Genomic DNA, 21877 nt, shown 5'->3' on the forward strand with positions numbered 1-21877 from the left:
ACAATTCTTCCTAGAAGTTGACGCTTCCTCCTCCGGAGCTGGGGCGGTACTTACCCAAAAATCTTCTTCCGGAAGAAAGGTAACCTGCGGCTTTTTCTCCAAACTTTTCTCCTCTTCTGAGCGCAATTATTCTATAGGAGACCGAGAATTGTTGGCCATTAAGATGGCACTGGAGGAGTGGCGTTACCTGCTCGAGGGGGCTCTCCACCCGGTAATAATTTACACTGACCACAAGAACTTGGCATATCTCCAGAGCGCCCAGAGACTTAACCCGCGCCAAGCCCGGTGGTCTTTGTTTTTAGCCCGCTTTGATTTCATTCTTCATTTTCGTCCGGCTGACAAGAACATCAAAGCTGACGCCCTGTCCCGATCCTTTCTGGTGTCTGATCTTGAGGAGGAGCCTAAACACATCATCGATCCCGCCAGAGTAATGCAGGTAGCCCCCGTGGGCCTAAATCGTCTCCCTCCCGGTAAGACGTTCGCAACGGAGTCCGATCGGGAGAAGATTCTACACTGGGGTCACTCGTCTAAGCTAGCTGGGCACGCCGGTCAGAAAAAGACCCTCCAGCTTATTACCCGGCACTACTGGTGGCCTACCCTGCACAAGGATGTAATTGACTTTGTTTCTGCCTGTGTGTCCTGCGCCCGCAACAAAGTTCTGAGACACCTGCCTACCGGCCGCCTTCTTCCTCTGCCTGTGCCTGCTGCCCCGTGGCAACATATAGCTATGGACTTCATAACAGATCTCCCCGTCTCTGCCGGTTGTACGGTCATTTGGGTGGTCGCTGACCGCTTTTCCAAAATGGCTCATTTTATTCCCCTGCCAGGCCTCCCGTCTGCTCCCGAGCTAGCTAAAGACTTTATCCGCCACATCTTCCGTCTCCATGGTCTGCCTCTCCACATCGTGTCGGATCGTGGGGTTCAGTTCACCTCACGCTTCTGGAGAGCCACATGTAAACTGCTTGACGTCACCCTGGACTTCTCCTCAGCTTACCACCCACAGTCCAATGGTCAAGTGGAGCGGATCAATCAGAATTTGACCAGTTACCTCCGGCACTTCGTTAATGCCCACCATTCAGACTGGATGGATCTCCTACCATGGGCCGAGTTCTCTTACAACAATCACGAGAGCGAATCTTCTTCTAAATCCCCGTTTTTTGTAGTCTTCGGTCAGCATCCTCGGATCCCTTTTCCTGTCTCCACCTCTGTGGACAACCCGGCTGCGGAATCCCTCGTTAGCAAATTTTCCTCCATTTGGGAGAGTACCCGATCCGCACTCCTTCAGTCGTCCGAGCGGATGAAGAGACACGCCGACAAAAAACGCCTGGATTCCCCACAATTTCGTCCCGGAGATAAAGTCTGGCTCTCATCCAAATATGTCCGGCTCAAGATTCCTTCCTATAAGTTAGGGCCTCGGTTCATCGGCCCACTGGAGGTTATCAAACAGATCAACCCGGTGGCCTATAAATTGAAACTCCCGGCCAACTTACGGATCCCTAACTCCTTCCATGTATCTCTTCTCAAACCCGTGGTACTTAACTCCTTTTCCAAGTCTACAGGTACGCCTCCTGCTCCGGTTTCTGCTGAAGACGAGTTTGAGGTAGAGAACATTCTGGCCACCAAAAGGGTAAGAGGAAAGACCTTTTTTCTAGTGGATTGGAAGGGGTTTGGTCCTGAGGAGAGAACATGGGAGCCCCGGGAGAACATCCATGCCCCTCTCATCCTTGCTAATTTTTCGTCTGGCCTAAAAAAGGGGGGACCAAAAGGGGGGGTACTGTAGCGTCGGCGTCCCTGCCTCCTGCTAGGCAGGGACGCTGTTCCCCTCACCTCTCTGCTCCGTGCCCGGCGGCTTCCTCCCGCTCTGCTTGCAGCGCCCGCTCTACCCCGGTCACTGTGCTTAGGGCGCGCGCGCGCTCCTCCTCTCTTAAAGGGGCCGCGCGCGTCGCCCTAAGGAGTCCCCGGCCAATGGCCGGAGGATCCCCCCATATATAAGGCACCTCCTCCAAAATGGAGGTGCCCGAGCAATGTTGTTGCACTGTTCACTACTCTGCTTCAGCCCTCAGGTCCCGTTGCCAGTTACCTGCCAGTTACCTGCCAGTCTCCTGCCAGTTTGCTGCCTGATTCCTGCCTGTCATCCGCTTTCCTGCTTGCTAGCCTGAGGTCCGACGGTCTGCCTTCCGACAACTGTCAGTCTGTCTATGGACCAGCTTGCCCGCTCACCTGGGAGCGCTCACCTGCTACCTGCCTGATAGCCTACCTAGAGGCTCCGCCGTCACGTGCTGTGACCACCTGCCAGTCCAGAGACTCTTGCCCGCTCACCTGGGAGCGCTCACCTGCTACCTGCCTGATAGCCTACCTGGAGGCTCCGCCGTCACGTGCTGTGACCACCTGCCAGTCCAGAGACTCTTGCCCGCTCACCTGGGAGTGCTCATCTGCTACCTGCCTGTTAGCCTACCTAGAGGCTCCGCCGTCACGTGCTGTGACCACCTGCCAGTCCAGAGACTCTTGCCCGCTCACCTGGGAGCGCTCATCTGCTACCTGCCTGTTAGCCTACCTAGAGGCTCCGCCGTCATGTGCTGTGACCACCTGCCAGTCCAGAGACTCTTGCCCGCTCACCTGGGAGCGCTCATCTGCTACCTGCCTGTTAGCCTACCTGGAGGCTCCGCCGTCACATGCTGTGACCACCTGCCTATCCAGAGACTCTCGCCTGCTCACCTGGGAGCACTCATCTGCCATCTGCCTGCTAGCCTACCTGGAGGCTCAGCCGTCACAGGTCGTACCTGCCCGTTTACCCAGAGACTGTCCCGGTCACTTGCTGTGACCTCCTGCCCATTTACCCAGAGACTGTCCCGGTCACTTGCTGTGACCTCCTGCCCGTTTACCCAGAGACTGTCCCGGTCACTTGCTGTGACCTCCTGCCCGTTTACCCAGAGACTGTCCCGGTCACTTGCTGTGACCTCCTGCCCGTTTACCCAGAGACTGTCCCCGGTCACTTGCCGTGACCTCCCTGCCCGTTTACCCAGAGACTGTCCCGGTCACCTGCTGTGACTGCCTGCCTGTCTTCCCTGGTCGCCACCCGCTTCCTTACAAGGACCGCCCCCTTGTATAAGTTGCTCAGAGGTTCCGCCTCCCAGACCCGTTACACACCGCAATGGTCTCCGTTCCAGACGAGCCTGTATGGTACCTTTACTTTCAAAGCGTCATGTCAAGGCTCGTCTACAGTTTGCTCATGATGGACTCTGAGACAGACTGGTTCAAGGTTCTATGGTCTGATGAGACCAAGATCGAGATCTTTGGTGCCAACCACACACGTGACGTTTGGAGACTGGATGGCACTGCATACGACCCCAAGAATACCATCCCTACAGTCAAGCATGGTGGTCGCAGCATCATGCTGTGGGGCTGTTTCTCAGCCAAGGGGCCTGGCCATCTGGTCCGCATCCATGGGAAGATGGATAGCACGGCCTACCTGGAGATTTTGGCCAAGAACCTCCGCTCCTCCATCAAGGATCTTAAGATGGGTCGTAATTTCATCTTCCAACAAGACAACGACCCAAAGCACCCAGCCAAGAAAACCAAGGCCTGGTTCAAGATGGAAAAAGTCAAGGTGTTGGAGTGGCCTAGTCAGTCTCCTGACCTTAACCCAATTGAAAACTTGTGGAAGGAGCTCAAGAATAAAGTCCACATGAGACACCCAAAGAACCTAGATAACTTGGAGAAGATCTGCATGGAGGAGTGGGCCAAGATAACTCCACAGACCTGTGCCGGCCTGATCAGGTCTTATAAAAGACGATTATTAGCTGTAATTGCAAACAAGGGTTATTCCACAAAATATTAAACATAGGGGTTGTATAATAATTGACCCACACTTTTATGTTTAAAATTTAATAAAATTCAACTGAGCAACATAACTTGCAGTTTGAAGGCTCTAACTTATTTGCATCTTATCAAACCAGCTAAATCTGCAGGGGGTTGAATACTACTTGTAGGCACTGTATGTGCTGTGGTTCCTCCTCAGAATCAGACACATCAAAGGTTCAAAACAAGGCATCCACTTTCCTGCTCTTCATCGCAGGACTGAAGTGCAACTCAGAGTTGAAACAAGCGAAAAAGAGTGGCCACCTGGCTTGGCGAGGATTTAACCTTTGGGGGAACTGCAGAAAGGTTAAATTCTTATGGTCCGTGTATATAATCACCAGAGAGCTGGCACGTTTCAATACATGTCGCCATTCTTCAAGCGCCATCTTAATGGCCAGCAGTTCACGATCTCCAATAGTATAGTTTTGCTCATCGAACGAGAACAGCATAGAGAAAAAAAAAACATAGGAAACTGATTTCCCAGAAGTCCTTTGCAGGAGGACTACTCCAGCAATGATAGTTCCACTTTCAAGAGAAACTGCTTGCTAGGACTGGGGTGGTGGAGCACCTTTTTGGTTAAGGTGGAGATGGGTGCCATGAGGGACGAGAAGTGTGGAATAAATTGCCTGTAGAAGTTGACAAAATCCATGAAGTGCTGGATGGCGCTTGAAAACAAGGCCAGAAGAGAATGTCAGAAATCTTCTCTGGATCCCTTTCGAGACCCTGCTTGAAATCAATGTAGTCGAGGAAAGGCAAGGATTATTTTTCAAAGACACATTTGGACAACTTAGCAAACAAACAGTTCTCCCTAAAACGCTGCAGAACTCGACGGACGTGTTTTCGGTGGGTAGGTAGATCAGAGGAGAAAAGGTGCTAGAGTTTCCCGGCCTCACTGGGCACTGATGAAGGTAATGCTTTTGCCTCCACAATACATGCACTCATTCTCTCTAAACCTTTGCTGTCGTTCTTGCACCAAAAGCTTAGCAGATCCACTTGCATCGGCTCTAAAGCAGGAGGCAAGGCAGCATGTGGCATTGAAAGGTTGGGGCCAGTCTGGCTGATCTTCTGACACAAGGAGACACAACATCTTGCTCCAGAGCTTGCTCATGGAAACGGTGATCAACCCTAGTAGCCAGGTGTATTAGGGCATCCAGGGATGTTGGTAAATCTCTGCCCGCGAATTCATCTTTGATACAACCAGACAGACCCATGCCAGAAGGTCGCCACTAGATCTTCCTCGTTCCAAGCCGGCTCCACAGCGAGGGTACAGAAGAGTAAATCAAACTGTGCCATGGTATCCCCACCTTGTCTTAGTGTAAAAAGCAAAGAACCGGCTGTAGAGGTGCGGGCTGGTACTCGAACACTGCTTGGAACACCTCTAGGAACTTTTCTAAGTTGTGGGTCTCTGGACCAGCAGGAGGCTCCCAGATGGGATTTGCCCAAGCCAGGGCTTGTCCAGACAGCAAAGACCATACACACGATCTTAGAATGGTCCAACGAAGAGAGATGGATGTGGAGCTTGAAGTGAATCTGGCACTGGTTAATAAAGCAGCGGCTCTACTTGAGATCACCATTGTAATGGGAAGGAAGTAGAAGCTGGAGCTTAGCCACTCCACCAGAAACTAGAGACTTAGGCGGTTCCCATGGAGCAGATGTCAAGCCTCTGGAAGGATAGCCTTTCTCGGATGAAGCGCGGGACAGAGTGGAAATTGGTATGGCCAAATCCTGCAGCTGAGTCGCCACCACGCTCATTGCCTGCATGATTTGGTCTTGATGCTCACTTTGAGAGCAAATCTCCCCTTACAGGACTAGACTTGGGGTCCCTGGGTCCTGATCTGTCAGTGGGATCCATGGCCTGAAGATACTGTAACGCGGGTGGGTTTTGACCCACTGTGCCACAGGTCGGGCTTACTCTGGAGGGGCGTAGCTAAGTAACTACCAGGTATTCATTAGAGTCTCTGATGGTGAAAATAGACTTGGCCACATGTAGTCACTAGATTCCAGATTCCGAGGATCAAGATGACGAAGCCGAGGTCAGGAGCGGAAATATCAGAATGAATGGTAAAGGAGGCGGGTGACAGACAGGAGAGACAGAACAAACATGCACCAACAGGATCTAGAAACAAGCAAGTAGGAACAAGCAGGAAAGTAGTAGTGGAAGGAGCTGTCTAATAAACCCCCGGCTACCTAGGGATAGGCTGGCTGCGCCTCCCTACAGCAGGGTGGAGATTCACTAGCAGAATTAGGATGCTGCAAGAGGCAGCTCAGCGAGACGACCAGAGACTGGGAGGAGCAGAGCACTGACCGCAGTGAGTACAACGGGGCTTGCTGCCCATGCAAGTCGCCGGCATGACATTGGTCCTATTTTACTATTGCATTCATGATACCTTCCCTTTTAGAAATGGCATGGGAGGCCAATTCAACGATCATGTACCGAGCATATTTCCCAGCACAACCTTCCTGGATCTCACAATATCCTCTCCAACTTGGATGCAGAGGTGGGTTTCTCCGTGAGGTCTCCAAGTGCCTCTAGACTGGCATTTACATGCAGTGCCACCTGGAATTTCTGGCTAGAGGAAGCCAAAAGCGACATCATGGCCCCAACCTCACTGGACCCCTCTGAGACCAGCTGTGGGTCAGTAACTGGCCCTGTAACCTGTATCACAGGCCCTCACAACAGCATCACCCATAAAAAGAACAGCTATATTGGGCCTCGAATGTGGGGTTCCTCTTCTACTTCTCCAAGCAGGCAGTACTGATGTGTCCAGGCCAATTGCAGTTGAAAACCCGGCAGGAATCAAATGTATGCCAGGTGCTGGGAAATGTACGGGGGTTACCCCCCAATGATCGACTGGCAGTGGTGGTGGTTGTCGGATTACCCTCTTTCCAGCTCACAAATTCCTCACCTCACCTCAGGTTTACAGTTGACCGCAAAGATATCGGCAATCTGTACTGCCATGGCTGCAGGGGTGGATTAAGAGTAGCAAGGGCCCCGGGCAGCTTAGAAGGCGCACCCCCCCCCCCCACACACACACACACCTGATTTATCATGTGACATGTCACATGATCCCCTGTGATAGATCATGTGATAGTTCACGTGAAATTAATTTGGCACAATATTAATTATAATATTTTTTTTTAGGCTGTGTGCCCACTATGCGTTTTTTAAGCAATTCCGCTGCAGAAATGCTTAAAAAACGCTTGGTAGAAGGTCTGCCATGTTCCCCAATGATAATCCGCATGTGCTGTGTACATGCTGCGGAAATTTCCGCTGCGGATTATCATTGCGGAAAAATCCGCAGCATTACCAATTATTTTGCGGAAGAATGGCGTTTTCGCCGCCATTGTCTTGCATTAGACCGCATGGAATCCGCATCACTGCATCTGTACATGCAGAATCCATGCGTTTAAATGTGCGGATGGTACCCGGGTGTGGAGGACAGGAGACTCTCCTCCGGACCCGGGTACCATAGAACCTGTAAAAAAAGAATAAAATAAAAAATAAATATTATACTTACCTTCTGATGGCCCCCGGTGTCTTTATCCGATGCGTCCTGGCTTGCCGGCAGCTCACGATGGTCTGAAAAGGACCTGCCGTGACGTCATTTAGTCATGTGACGGGTCACGCGACCGCTGTCGTCGGCAGGCCATCAGAAGGTAAGTATATATTTTTTACCATTCTTTTACGGTCACACCATATAAATCCATGCTGGTTGCATGGATTTATATAGTGTAAGTCTCTGTGCCCACGATGCAGAAATGCTCAGGATTTTTTCCTGAGCGTTTCTGCATCTCCCTGGCAGAAAAAACGCATGCGGATTGTACATGCGGATTGTGCATGCGTTTTCCTGCCAGGGACATTCGGAAATGGAGCGGTTACCCACTGACATTTCCGCATGCGGATTGACAAGCGCTTTCCAAGAAATTAGCATCACTTGGAAAGTGCTTGTGACAGCTAGGTCACACTATATAAATCCATGCAACCGGCAAACAGCATGGATTTATATAGTGTGACCGGAGAGAGTGGTAAAAATAAAAAAATAAATGTACTGTATACTTACCCTCCGATGGCCCCCGGTGTCCCACTCACTCCGTTCTCCCTTGTCGGCAACAGTGAATTGAAAGACCTGCCGACGTCAGCGCAGGTCCTTCAACTCACTGCAAAGTGCCGGGAACCAAGCAGGAGCGGTGCGCGGGCCGACAGAAGGTAAGTATACATTTATTTTTTATTTTATTCTTTTTTTACAGATTTTTTAATGGTATCTGGGTGTGGATGAGACTCTCCTCTCATCTACACCCGGGTACCATAAGCACATTAGAACGCTTGGATTACACATCTACATATACAGTGATGCGTAATCCATGCGGTCTAATGCAAGTCAATGGCGGCGAAGACGCAGCACTTCTGCAAAATAATTGGTGGTGCTGCGTTTTTTTTCCGCAATGATAATCCGCAGAGGAAATTTCCGCAGCATGTGCACAGCACATGCGGATTATCATTGGGGAACATTGCTGCCCTTCTACCAAGCGTTTTTAATGCGTTTCCGCAGCTGCAAAAACGCTGCGGAAACGCATTAAAAACGCATCGTGTGCACACAGCCTAACCAAGTTGTCAAGCACTTTCCAAGTGATGCTAAAATCGCTTGGAAAGCGCTCGTCAACCCGCATGCGGAAATGCAAGTGAAGAACGCTTCACATCCGCATGTCCCTGGCAGGAAAACGCATGTACAATCCGCATGTACAATCCGCATGCGTTTTTTCTGCCAGGGAGATGCAGAAACGCTCAAAAAAAATCCGGAACATTTCTGTATCGTGGGCACATAGCCTTACATTAATTGTATGACTCAATATTGAGCACACGTAGCCACCTATACACAGCGGGAGGCTGCACGGTGCCATCTATACAAAGCGGGAGGCCGCACGTAGCCATCTATACACAGCGGGAGGCCGCACGGTGCCATCTATACAAAGCGGGAGGCCACACGTAGCCATCTATACACAACGGGAGGCCGCACGGTGCCATCTATACACAGCGGGAGGCCACACGTAGCCATCTATACACAACGGGAGGCCGCACGTAGCCATCTATACACAGCGGGAGGCCGCACGGCGCCATCTATACACAGAGGGAGGCCGCACGGCGCCCCCCCCCCAGAGACAGCAGGAGGCCGCACAGCGCCATCTATACTCAGCAGGAGGCCGCACGTAGCCATCTATACACAGCAGGAGGCCGCACGGCGCCATCTATACACAGCGGGAGGCCGCACGGTGCCATCTATACTCAGCAGGAGGCCGCACGTAGCCATCTATACACAGCAGGAGGCCGCACGGCGCCATCTATACACAGCAGGAGGCCGCACGGCGCCATCTATACACAGCAGGAGGCCGCACGGCGCCATCTATACACAGCAGGAGGCCGCACGGCGCCATCTATACACAGCAGGAGGCCGCACGGCGCCATCTAAACACAGCAGGAGGCCGCACGGCGCCATCTATACACAGCAGGGGGCCACACGGCGACACCTATACACAGCAGGGGGCCGAAGGGCGCCACCTATACACAGCAGGGGGCCGCACAACGCCATCTATACACAGCAGGAGGCCGCACGGCGCCAACGCAGTCACGCATGCAGTCACGCACACACACAAACATATACAGACATATACATACACGCATAAACACATTTGAAACACAAAAATACATATAAACAGACATCACACAATGATATCTGCCTGCACACACACACACACACACACACACACACACACATACACACACAGACTCACCATCCCCCGGCTCCATTCCTCCTGCCTGCTCTCTTCTCCGATGCAGCGCTGCAGGCCGGGTGCGCACCGCGTGACATCACAGCTAGGAGACACGGCCGCGCACAGGGCCGTGTCTCCTAGCAGTGACGCGGCCGGGCCAGCACAGGGAAGTTAACTGCTGCAGTGCTGGCCCGGCCGATGAAGAAGTAGCGGCGACCGCTGCTGGGGGAGCGGTCCGGGGGCCCCCCTCCCGCCACTGCTACCGGTATGTGCCACGGCGGCCCGCACATATAATGAGGGTAATCCGGCATTAGACACCCCGCCCGGAGCCGCGGGCCCCCTGCAGGCTCGGGGCCCCGGGCGGTAGCCCGGATTGCCCTCATTATAATCCGCCTATGCATGGCTGCCTCCTTTAGCTCCAAGACCCTCATGAACTGTCACACTTCTACTAGAAAAAGATGCAAAACTTGGTCCTTCAACATCAGGTCCTTCAATTCCTCAAAGGTGGCAATCGATAGTCCATGAACCCACTGCTTGCAATTGGTTATAAGCCTTCTACCACATTACTTGGCTGTCATTAGGGCCATGTTAGAGGGTCCGGAATATTTTGCAGTATACTTCTAGGGTCTGCTGAGACTTCCTTATCAGGACCAATTTGATGGCGTCTTAGTGTTAGGAATACTTGGTGTGGATGCAATCGTCCTCCTCTGGTTTCCAGACTGCTGCGTCGGTCTGTCCACGCTGGCGGCGGAGCTGTCGCTCACTTGGGTGGTGCGAATACACATGGTGGTGCCTCATGTGTGCAAGTGATGAGTGATGTGGTAACACGGGACACGTGCTTCCCACTTGTTTTGCAGCCTGGGAGACATGGGACGCTGTGTCTCCCGGTTGCCAGGCAACACAGGACGCTGCCTTGCCTATTGTTAGCCGATGGTGGGAATGTGTGCACCCTGCTGTACAGGTGAGCAGGAAGAGGCTCCCTGGACATGAGTGGGTGGATTGCATCACCTGATAGTTATCTTTAGATTTGGGCAGCTATTCAGTTCCTTTGCTTAGTGGTATGGGGAGTGCTTCTTGGCTGGTTTCTGGCTACTTCTCAGAAGATGCTAATGCTCTTACTGGTCCTTCTTTATTAGCTATTGTCCCAGGGTTTCCCTTTGGTTTTCATTTGTTTTTTTATGCTGCTAGCTTTGGATTTACTCTCGTTACCGGATGCTACATTGTCCTTGTCACCAGACGTCAGCTATCCTGTAACAGCAGCTTGGGAAGGGCTCTTTAAAGAATATCCCAGCCCTTAAAGAAGTTGTCCACTACTTTTACATTGATGCCCTATCCGGTAACAGCCGATCAGCTGTTACCGGTGCCGGCCACCGGCCGGAAGTGCTCACCTGGGGGGCTCCGCCGTCAAGTGTTAGTGGCTGCCGCAGTGTACTGCACATCCGCCTCCCATTCAATTGAATAGGATGCGGACGTGCAGTACACCGCGGTGGCCACTACAACTTGACGACGGAGCCACGCAGGTGAGCACTTCCGGCCGGCGGCCCCCGCCGATAACAGCTGATCTCCGGGGGTGGCGCTTGCAGGACCCTGGTTGGTCATACATTGATGCCCTATCCTATGGATAGGCAATGTAAAAGTAGTGGACAACCCCTTTAAGGACTTGCCTATCAGTGGTGGCTTGCGCAAAGTACATTCCACTTAGTGTCTTTTAATCACCTCCGAAACTCGGGGCAATACTCCTCCACTGGCTGGTCTCCCTGCTGAAGCTGACATTGTGTGGACTTGATCAGGAAGATGCAGTCAGGTTTGTTGCATATATGACCCAGCGCCTGAAAGAATTCCTCCACCGTCCGGAGCAACAGAGTCCAACGGACAAGAAAATGCCCAGGCTTGGGGGGGGGGGGTGTCACCCTGAAGGAGCGAAATTACTATCCCCATCCGTTGCTCCTCGGTTCCTGAGGACACAATTTAAAGTAAAGCTTACAGTCCTCCCTCAAAACAACAAACTTGTGATGCCCACCAGAGAACCTGTCAGGTAAAGCAATTTTGGGTTCCACTAGGGGCTGCAAAACAACAGTGCGTAGGTCTGCCACCTCCAGGCTGAGTTGCTCTTCCCAAGCAGTCACTGGTTCCATGATGGATAAAAAAAAACGGTTTGGGACAGAGTTAATGTCATAACACTGCTGTCGGGTTTCCCGGGGCCAGGGGCTACTTCCTTGTCGCTAACGCTAGGGACGCCCTAACTATCCCTGTTCCTCGCATTACTTATAATGGTGAAGACTCTGGGGCCACGTACCTTTCTGAGCTCCTGAATCCGCTCTTAGTCTGTTCCCTCTCCCACCCAGGGAAGAGGGGAGTAGTAGTGTATGGCAATACACCCACCAGACTAACAATGTAATGCGTACAGACATAAAGGGAAATACCAATCATACAACTATGGTCTCACAAACCACAGAAGGGAGTGAAGCAAAGGATAAAACCAAAGTAGGAGGAAGAGAGGATTTGCACACAACCAAAACCAAGCGACAGTCTTTGGCTAAAATCCACCAACAAAACTCCATCAACTCCTGAATCCATGCAGCATGAAGCTAACTCTGGCAAGGACTGCTTGCCAGAGGCGAGTATTTATAGAAAAGGGGAGCGGTCAACACCGAACTGCGGAGAGCAAAGGCAGGCAAGCTTCCAGGAGCTCTCAACTGAACAGATTAACCCCTGCACTGCTAGAAGATGCACTGTTTAATATGAAGGTGAAGTGCTTCTAGTCCGTGCACGAGTAGAAGAAATCACACAGGGCAGTCTTCTGGCACCTCTCTGTCGTGGCAAACTTGTGACACTGTGCTCCTCACCACTGGTTTTCACAGGAAGGAGGTATCTTTTTTTTTATCCTAAAGGACCTCCCTACTGCAGTGGTTATGGGTCTTACATGGCTTCGTGCTCACAATCCTATTATTGACTGGGAGGTAGGGGATATTGTCAGGTGGTCCTTCAAGTGTAGGTCTCCCTGTATGCCCATGCAGTCCCAGGTGGTGGGCTCCACCTCAAGGGTTCCTTGGTACTTGGCGTAGGTTCCACTTGTTTTCTGAGGAGGCTACACGGAAGCTGTTGCCACATAGAACTTATGATTGATTCATCCAACTTAATAAGGGGGTCAAAAATAGCCTAAGGGTAGAATTTTTAATTTGTCAGAACCTGGGAGACTCGCCATGAGATTATATTAAGGAGAATTTGGCTAATGGATTTATTCGCCCTTCCAAATCCCCTAAGGAAGCAGGGTTTCTTTTAGTTTGTAAAAGGATTGGGGGTTTGCGCCCTTTTATTGATTATTGTGAGCTTCATCGTATTACTGTACATAACCAGTACCCACTTCCACTCATTCCCCATTTCTTTAACCAACTTATTGGGGCTAACTGGTTCACCAAGCTGGATCTCAGGGAAGCCTATAAACTTGTCTGCATCAATTGGGAAGATGAGTGGAAAACAACTTTCAATACCCCGGAAGGCCACTATGAATATCGTGTCATGCCCTGTGGGCTTTGTAAAGCCCCAGCTGTATTTCAGGCACTGGTCAATAATGTTTTTCGGGACCTCCTGGGGGGGGGTATCTGTGTCATTGTTTACATTGATATCCTCAACTTTTCCAAGGACCTTGCGACACATAGGTCCCATGTGCACGCAATGTAGAGTCAGTCTGGGTTAATGTACATGGGGATGGCAATAATGGAGAGCTGCTAATTGGAGTTTGTTACAAGCCTCCTAATAAAGCGGAACTGGTAGAAGACTAAAAATGCTGGAAGAAATTAAAAATGCAGCAAATAATAATAGGGTCCTTATTATGGGGGATTATGGAGGATTTTAACTATCCAGATATTCAATGGGACCTAGAATCTTCCAGTTGTGCTAAAAGCTGCAGGTTCTTATCCACAGTTCAGGACAATTACCTCTCTCCGCTGGTAGATGAACCGACCAGGGGAGGTAATCTACTGGATCTAGTGCTGTCAAATAGACCAGATACAATTTCAGATCTACAGGTCCGGGAGAATTTGGGAAACAGCGACCATAACATGGTAAGTTTCAATGTGATATTTAATAAAACATTTCAAAAAGGAAATGCAAAAACCTGGAACTTCAGGAAAGCTAATTTCAACAATTTAAGGAAAGAGCTTAATCGTGTAGACTGGGATCATGTCATGGTAACTGGGGATACCGAACGTAAATGGGGAATGTTTAAGGAAATACTACTAGAATCCTGTAGAAAATTTATACCCTCTTGTAATAAAATGTCCAAGAATAAAAAGAAACCATTGTGGATAAATAAGACAGTACAAGGTTTAATAAGACAAAAACAGAGGGCATTCAAAATCTTGAAGGCCGAGAATACAGAAATAGCATTTTAGGAGTAGAAAGACCTAAATAAGAAATGTAAAAAAGAAATCAAGGTAGCAAAATTATCTACAGAGCAACAAATCGCCAGCGACATTAAAATAAATCCTACAAAATGTGCCCTGGTTGTCAGGTCTCCAGGCATAGTGTAATTCGAATTCCTTTGCAGCCAGCAAAGGGGTGTGAGAAATCCCCCTCCCCTGGCAGCTGTGAGCTGAGCTGAAAGGCAGGCTCCCTGCCGAGATCCTCTCTTTCTTCACAACATGTGATATGTTGTGTAAGGTACTATATTTATATACCGAGCAGTGGAAAAACTATATTTCCCAGCTCTTCACAAAATGGATTTTCTATCTCAGGGGAAGATAGCAAATGCTAGCGAATGCCACACTGCATCCTAGCCCACTCTAGCGTGTAGGGACGAGGAGATACACGTCCCAGCCTTTTGGAACCTCCTATAACTGCTGTGTCTGGTATCCACACGTAGCAGGGGCCCGGCCGGGTCCGTTGACACCACCAGTTCCCTGGGACCATCCAGTAAGGAGGTATGGGCCATGGTAGTTCTGGGAGTCTCTTAGCCAGGAAGGAACAGGGGGTGGAGACTTGGGCTGAGCAGGGGGCAGGTAGTGGGAGTTCCCAGAGAGTTGGAAGGTCTGTGTAGCAAAAGCCTATTGTCTTTTCCCTGTAGAAGCTTGTGACATGCAGAAGTGAGGGACAAGTCCAGCAACCAAGCAGGGCACACATTCTTCCCCATGTGGTCAGCCAACCCCTGAGCCATGCTTTCCATTTAACCGGTAATTGACTTTAAGATCTGCTATGCTTGATGTACCATGCTTTTGTATTTGTAACTCTGACCACTGTATATATAACCTTGATGTGTATAGTAGATTGTTTAATGAGCCCTTATGGAGAATAAATATAATTTAATCTTGGGCTGGTCTTTCATCTCGAACCACAAACTTCACGTCTGTTATTTGGTCCAACGACGTGCTACTGGGCTGGTTTCTAGCCAGATATAAGTCTGTTATATCAAACAGAAACTGGTGACAGCTCTATCCAGGGTGACAAGGCTCGGCTTCACTGGAGTAGTGAAAGAGCCTCTCAGCCTGTCAGGAGTGTGGGAGAGTGTGGGGTCACGTAAGCGTCTGAGTGGACCACCTTGTTCCAACCACCGATGCCTCTCTGCACCCGTGTGGACAGGAGGTGACGGTGTAGAACTGTGCCGATGTGACCTTACATGTCCTTGAGGGGTGCGGAACGTCACGTCGGTGCAAAGGGTAGATCCGTATCACGTGCTCCGTCTTGCGCAGTGTGACATCAAGCGGGTGGCAGGGTGTGGATCCACCGGAAGAAGCGGCGACACTGGGATTCTGCGGGGCCCCCCTGGTGCCGTTTCTTCACATTGGTGGAAAGCGGTGTGGGGATCGAGATAATAATGTTTGTGAGTATTTAACGCATACTCACAGACACTAAGGACTGCCAGTAGTAGCTTTTGCTGCTGGGGTCCTAAGATCAGCTCAGCACCAGAGTGCAAATACTGTAAGGTGTGTGGGTGCATCAGGTTGCAGTTCGGTGTCAGTGACCGTAGCGTGCAAGGATGGCCAGTGGCACCAGGAGCAGAAACAAGAGATGCCAAATGCTCCAGATGGTAGGGGGGTGGTGGAATTCGATGTCGCTCCAGAAAGAGGGGAGGAAAGCCCTCCACCATCTGCCCATCCCCCCAGCCAGGCAGGCTCTGACCCCCTCTTGCAAGTCGCCCTTGCGAGTCTTCAGGCTGGGGACAAGGACACCTTAGAGACCCTCATGAAGGAAAGCAGAGAGGCGCGCAAGCATCAGGAACGTTTCAAGGCAGCAGCCGCAGCAGAACGTCAGCGGGAGCGTGAGCACTAGGAAAATATGCTTCGGCTCCAGCTCCAGCGGCCGGTCACAGGCAGTCCCAAGTCCCCTGAGATCCGAGTCCTGACGCTACGGGCAGAGGACTTCCCCCTGCTGGACAAAGGAGGAGACTTGGACACTTTCTTGCTGGCATTTGAAAAAACCTGCCTTCAGTATCAACTGCCTGAGGAACAGTGGCTCCAGTTCTTAGCCCTCACCTTAGGGGTAAGGCCCTGGAGATCTTTGGATACCTGCCCAGTGAGACCACCCTGAGTTTTGAGGACATCAAGCAGGCTCTTGTCCGGCAGTACAACCTGACCTCTGAGATGTACCGGAAGAAGCTCCGGAGTCTGCAGACAGCTGGGTCGATCATATGCAGGATCTACTGAGAGCCGTTGACCAATTGACCACATGACTGGAGCTCACCACCGTTCAGCAGCTGAAGGAGCTCATCGAGATTATCATGTGATTATTCTAGAATATTCTTCACACCGTGTGACGTCAGGCGGGTGTAGGGTGTGGATCCACCGGAAGCGGCGACAGCGGGATTCTGCGGGGGCCCCCCTGGTGCAGTTTATTCACAATGTTATATATATATTAATGCCAAAAAGAGTAAATCAGATGGTATTGGCTCCTTAAAAGACGATAATAACAGGATAAGTATAGAGGACAAAGAAAAGGCTGAAATATTAAACAGACACTTTTCAACCGTGTTCACCAACAACCAGTCTATTCCAGGGATCTTTCAACAGGGCCAAAATCAATGTTCACCACCTAATATAACTAGTTTAACACAAAAAGAAATACGCCTGCGTCTCAGCAAATTAAACATTGACAAATCTCCTGGACCAGATGGTATTCATCCATGGATACTGAGGGAATTGAGCTCAGTAATTGACAAATTGCTGTATCTCGTATTCATAGACTCTCTTGGAACAGGGGTAGTGCCACAGGATTGCCAATGTGGTACCGATATTTAAGAAAGGTAAGAAGGTGGATCCAGGTAACTACCGTCCGGTAAGTCTGACCTCAGTAGGGGGCAAATAAAATTCCACGATCCCAACGTATTGTTACCCCTTCATAAATCACTGGTGAGGTCACATTTGGAATATGGGATCCAGTTTTGGGCTCCACATTTTAAAAAGGATATTCAGAAGTTAGAGTCAGTTCAAAGAAGGGCAACTAGATTATTACACGGGATGGGGGTCTCTCATACGATGAGAGGTTGAAAAAGATGAGCTTGTTTAGCTTAGAAAAAAGATGCCTCAGAGGGGATCTCATTTACATATATAAATATATGTGTGGTCAGTACAAAGTACTGGCACATGACTTATTCCTTCCTAAGACCATACTAAGGACCAGGGGGCACTCATTAAGGGTGGAAGAAAGACGATTCCGGCACCTAAACAGGAAAGGGTTCTTTACAGTCAGAGCAGTTGGACTGTAGAATGCCGACCATAAGAGATAGTGATGGCCGACACTATAACAGCTTTCAAAAAAGGGCTGGATGACTTCCTGGATACACATAACATTGTGGGTTACAGTTAAATTAGACAAAATCTTACACCTATAGTAGTAGAATTGATCCAGGGTTCTTGTACTGATCTCGGGGTCAAGAAATTTTTTTTCCCCATGATGAAAATTGGCTGAATGTATCCTGTTTTTTTTTGCCTTCTTCTGGATCAACAGATTTAGATACAGGGATTTTAGTAATACCATAACAGTAATACAAAAAAATACAACTAATAAAAAAATTATAAACTGGTTCATTTGTAATTGTAATAGTGCAGTAATAATAAAAATGGTAATACATTTGTGAGGCCTAGTCTCAGTAAGTTAGTGTCGGGAGTACAATTGGGGGAGAAAGGTTAAACTTGATGGACCTAGGTCATTATTCAACCTACGTTACTATGTAACTTCGAGGTAGGGTTGGGGGCTGTGCACTCCCAGGGATTCCCTACCCCAACTAATTTGAGGCCATGCAACTTTTTCTCCCCCAGAGAGGAACTATGATGTCGATAATGGAAATACTGGGAAGCAAAAGAGCGCAAAATAGGGTCTTATCCGTTAACACAATAGAATAGAAAAAGGGGACTATTACGCTCACCTGATGTAGTTGCACATATGCAACATTTTTTTCGTATGAAACAGCTGCTGCAGGACACGGGTCGAAAAGACGTAGGCGTATGTGGATCCATATTGCTGATGAAAATCCCAGGACATCGGAAGATTAAAGTGCCTTTCCACAAGCTGGCAGCCAGGTTTATTGGACCTTTCCCCATTACCGAAATAATCAATGACGTGGCCTTTAGGGTCGATCTTCCTTCTTCAATGCATATTCCCAATGTGTTTTATAAGGGGCAGCTTAAGAAGGTAGGAATTCCGTTGATGACCCAGGACTTTCCTCCTCCTATTGAGGTAGACTACGCCGAAAAGTATTAGCTAGAGAGTATTGAGGACTCCCGGAAGGTTCAGAACTCTGTCCAATTTTTAATCCACTGGAAGGGGAACGGTCCGGAGGAGAGGTCCTGGGTCCCGAGAAACTGAATTCATTCAGATCGCCTTATCACTGAATTCCATAAGAGGTTTCCTAATAAGGTGGGTGGTGAGAGTCCAGAGGACTCTCTTAGACAGGCGGGTACTGTTGAGAATAGCTGCCATGGCCCAACCGTCTTCCTCTGGTTTCCAGACTGCTCCACCGGTTTGTCCGCGCTAGGGGCGGAGCTATCCCGCACTTGGGTGGTGTGACTACACATAGTGGTGCCTCGTATGAGGAAGTGGGGGGTGACATTGTAGGTTACAGTTAAATTAGACAAAATTTTACACCTATAGTAGTACATTTGATCCAGGGTTCTTGGACTGAGGAGACTTGTGAGGCCTAGTACCAGTAAATTAGTGTAGGGAGTACAATTGGGGGAGAACGGTTGAACTTGATGGACCTAGGTCATTATTCAACCTACGTTACTACGCGGGAACACGGGACGCCATGTTTTTCACTTGTTTCGCAGCCCGGGAGACATGGAAACGCCAGGAAACGCAGGACGCTGCCTTGCCTGGTGTTAGCCAATGGTGGGAATGTGTGCCCCCCTGCTGTACAGCTGAGCAGGGACAGGCTCCCTGGAGGTGACTGGGAGTATTGCATCACCTGATTGTTATGGTTAGATTTGGGCTGGCTATTTAAGGTCTGCTCCTGATCAGGTTAACAGCTGGAGTCAGGTTAAGTCCAGCTGGTTCCCTCACTCATCTTGTCGCTCTAGTGCTAAATCCTCTGGCCCTCGAGCTTAGCTCCGCAGCAAATTCAGGCTCTGCTTGGCACTCTCATAGCACAAGCGGCACCTGCATTTGAAGGTCACATCCTCCCATTTGTTGCAGGAAGAGTAGCAAACTAGAGTCCATTCCACTCTAGGAGCAACGGTTGCTGCAGGCCCCCTCTAAGTTGGACAGTTCTGGAACCGGTTCCACAACTGGTTATCCTGGTGCTATACTGGTCTTGGGCTCTGGTACCTCATTGTGTTGGTGCTTGGCATCATCCTCAACCAAAGAACAAATCACCATCTCTTTGGTTTAACCTGCCCTATCGAGACCTTGCTCTTCGCACAGATGGATCAGCATGGCTTACCGGTCCTTCTTATAAGCAGCTGCCATCTTAGAAGTCACTCGCCAAATTAAAGATAGGACAGAAAAACAAGAGGAGGGGAGGGGTGTAACAGCTATATGTACACTAATGTCCCAGGTGTAATTAAACACTGAGTCTGATCCTAAAATCTCTGCACAGAATCCTCGTAGGGATAGTGCAAGTTTTTAGTGACAGGAATTAATGCTCAAACCAGATTAGTAATGATCTATATCACACCACTTGCCATTAATTTGTCACATAACAGCACTCCGTTGTTCTCCAATTTCTAACGAATTCATGTTTTGCTTGCTAAATCCATTAGAAATGGAAAACAATGGACGGTTAATCAACAGATCCCTTGTCCATAGACTTCAATGTTAAAAAAAAAACAGATCATGCAAGGAACAGTTTTTGAAAAAAGGACTTTCAAACTTTTTTTTTTTTTTTACCTACGAATTGCGGCTGGACCATTCTAACAGATCATTATTGGACACGTGCACATAGCCTTATCCACACAAGGGAGAAAAATCTCACCTCCCAGCCTCTTGAACAAACTTTATGTCTGCTATCCATCAGGTAACCTACTTCAATTACCTGCTCATAGAACGAGGTCATAGAGCATCAGAGGATAGAGGGAGTGGCAGAGTGATAGCTTTTTTTCCCCTTTGCAATTTATAATGAAACCATACTTCTATCCTCAATGTGAGGGTGACACGTCCCCTCTCAAGATATGGATTTATAGATTTGTTCAATTTTACCATTACATTCATATCATCTGTTATTCCCATACATAATGATGTGATGTGATGACATCAGAACCTCTCACCTCTCCGGTCATATCACCTGTTATTCCCATAGATAATGATGTCATGTGATGACATCACAACCTCTCACCTCTCCGGTCATATCACCTGTTATTCCCATAGATAATGATGTCATGTGATGACATCACAACCTCTCACCTCTCCGGTCATATCACCTGTTATTCCCATAGATAATGATGTCATGTGATGACATCACAACCTCTCACCTCTCCGGTAAGATGGAAGATTATCTCTACAGCGAGGTTTAATATCCTCTCCGCCATCTTGTCACTGTCCTTATTCATCTTTCACGGGTGAATCAGGAAAAAGTCTCCTATTTAAGAAAAGAAAAAAGAAGCAGATCCTTTATTGTAAAGAGGATGAGATGCTAAAAAAAAAAAAAATCAACAAAACCAAAAAAAACACAAAAATTATCTGGGATTGGAAAGGATTAAAGGTAATAAGTGTTGTGATGTCGTCTGACACTAGGTGAGGTTTTAATATTAGAGAATAGGACATCCTGATTGGGGACCTTCTCGCGGTCGCGGTGGGTTTTACGCTGTTTTGATCACAGTGATTTCTACGTCCGGTTACTTATAGGCACTATCACTATCACGTCCTTTCTTACAGCAAAGTATTTGCTCATTTTGTTCCCATCTTGTGTTTTTTATCTCGATCACTTTGTAGACGAGCGCCGGGCTCGATCTCGTTGGTAAAACAGGATCTGAAGAGGCGACTGCGGAGATCGGGGACTCAAACACTTTCTCCATCAGTCCTAGAATTGTCTGGCTATAAAGGAGTTAATCATAAACCTGACGGACATGAGACATTAGAGGGGGGACATAACCGGTAATGTGGAGGCCGCCGGGGTCAGGACAGCACAACTGACCCTGCTCTACTTCTGTTGTAGAACTACAAGTGACAGCACGTCCTGTGTAATCCAGGTCAGGCATTCTGAGAACTAAAGATCTACACAAAGTCACACCGGAAACCGCAGAACTATATAATAAGGCACAATGTTACTGATCATACAGGATATTATGTCACATGGAGAATATCAATAACGTACAACCTCCGGACCCTGATACAAAATGGTCTCTCTCTCCCCCATGTGTAGTGCAGGGTCTGTCGCTCTCTCTCCCCCATGTGTAGTGCAGGGTCTGTCGCTCTCTCTCCCCCATGTGTAGTGCAGGGTCTGTCGCTCTCTCTCCCCCATGTGTAGTGCAGGGTCTGTCGCTCTCTCTCCCCCATGTGTAGTGCAGGGTCTGTCGCTCTCTCTCCCCCATATGTAGTGCGGGGTCTGTCGCTCTCTCTCCCCCATGTGTAGTGCAGGGTCTGTCACTCTCTCTCCCCCATGTGTAGTGCGGGGTCTGTCGCTCTCTCCCCCATGTGTAGTGCGGGGTCTGTCGCTCTCTCTCCCCCATGTGTAGTGCGGGGTCTGTCGCTCTCTCTCTCCCCCATGTGTAGTGCGGGGTCTGTCGCTCTCTCTCCTCCATGTGTAGTGCGGGGTCTGTCGCTCTCTCTCTCCCCCATGTGTAGTGCGGGGTCTGTCGCTCTCTCTCTCCCCCATGTGTAGTGCGGG

General features: G+C 49.4%; 1 protein-coding gene across 1 annotated transcript in view; it reads right to left on the bottom strand.

Annotated features, from left to right (window-relative positions):
• Positions 1–20647, bottom strand: part of LOC141274067 (uncharacterized) — a 43661-nt gene extending 23014 nt beyond the window's left edge. Inside the window, exon 1 of the mRNA XM_073686275.1 lies at positions 20523–20647. Coding sequence (XP_073542376.1) covers positions 20523–20600 — 78 coding nt within the window. The 5' untranslated portion in view covers positions 20601–20647. The remainder of the gene's footprint in view (positions 1–20522) is intronic.
• Positions 20648–21877: the final 1230 nt, after the last annotated feature.

This window comes from Phyllobates terribilis, unplaced genomic scaffold (assembly GCF_046119375.1).
Source record: "Phyllobates terribilis strain yellow unplaced genomic scaffold, ASM4611937v1 Scaffold_1__5_contigs__length_1240528914, whole genome shotgun sequence".
Lineage (NCBI taxonomy): Eukaryota > Metazoa > Chordata > Amphibia > Anura > Dendrobatidae > Phyllobates > Phyllobates terribilis.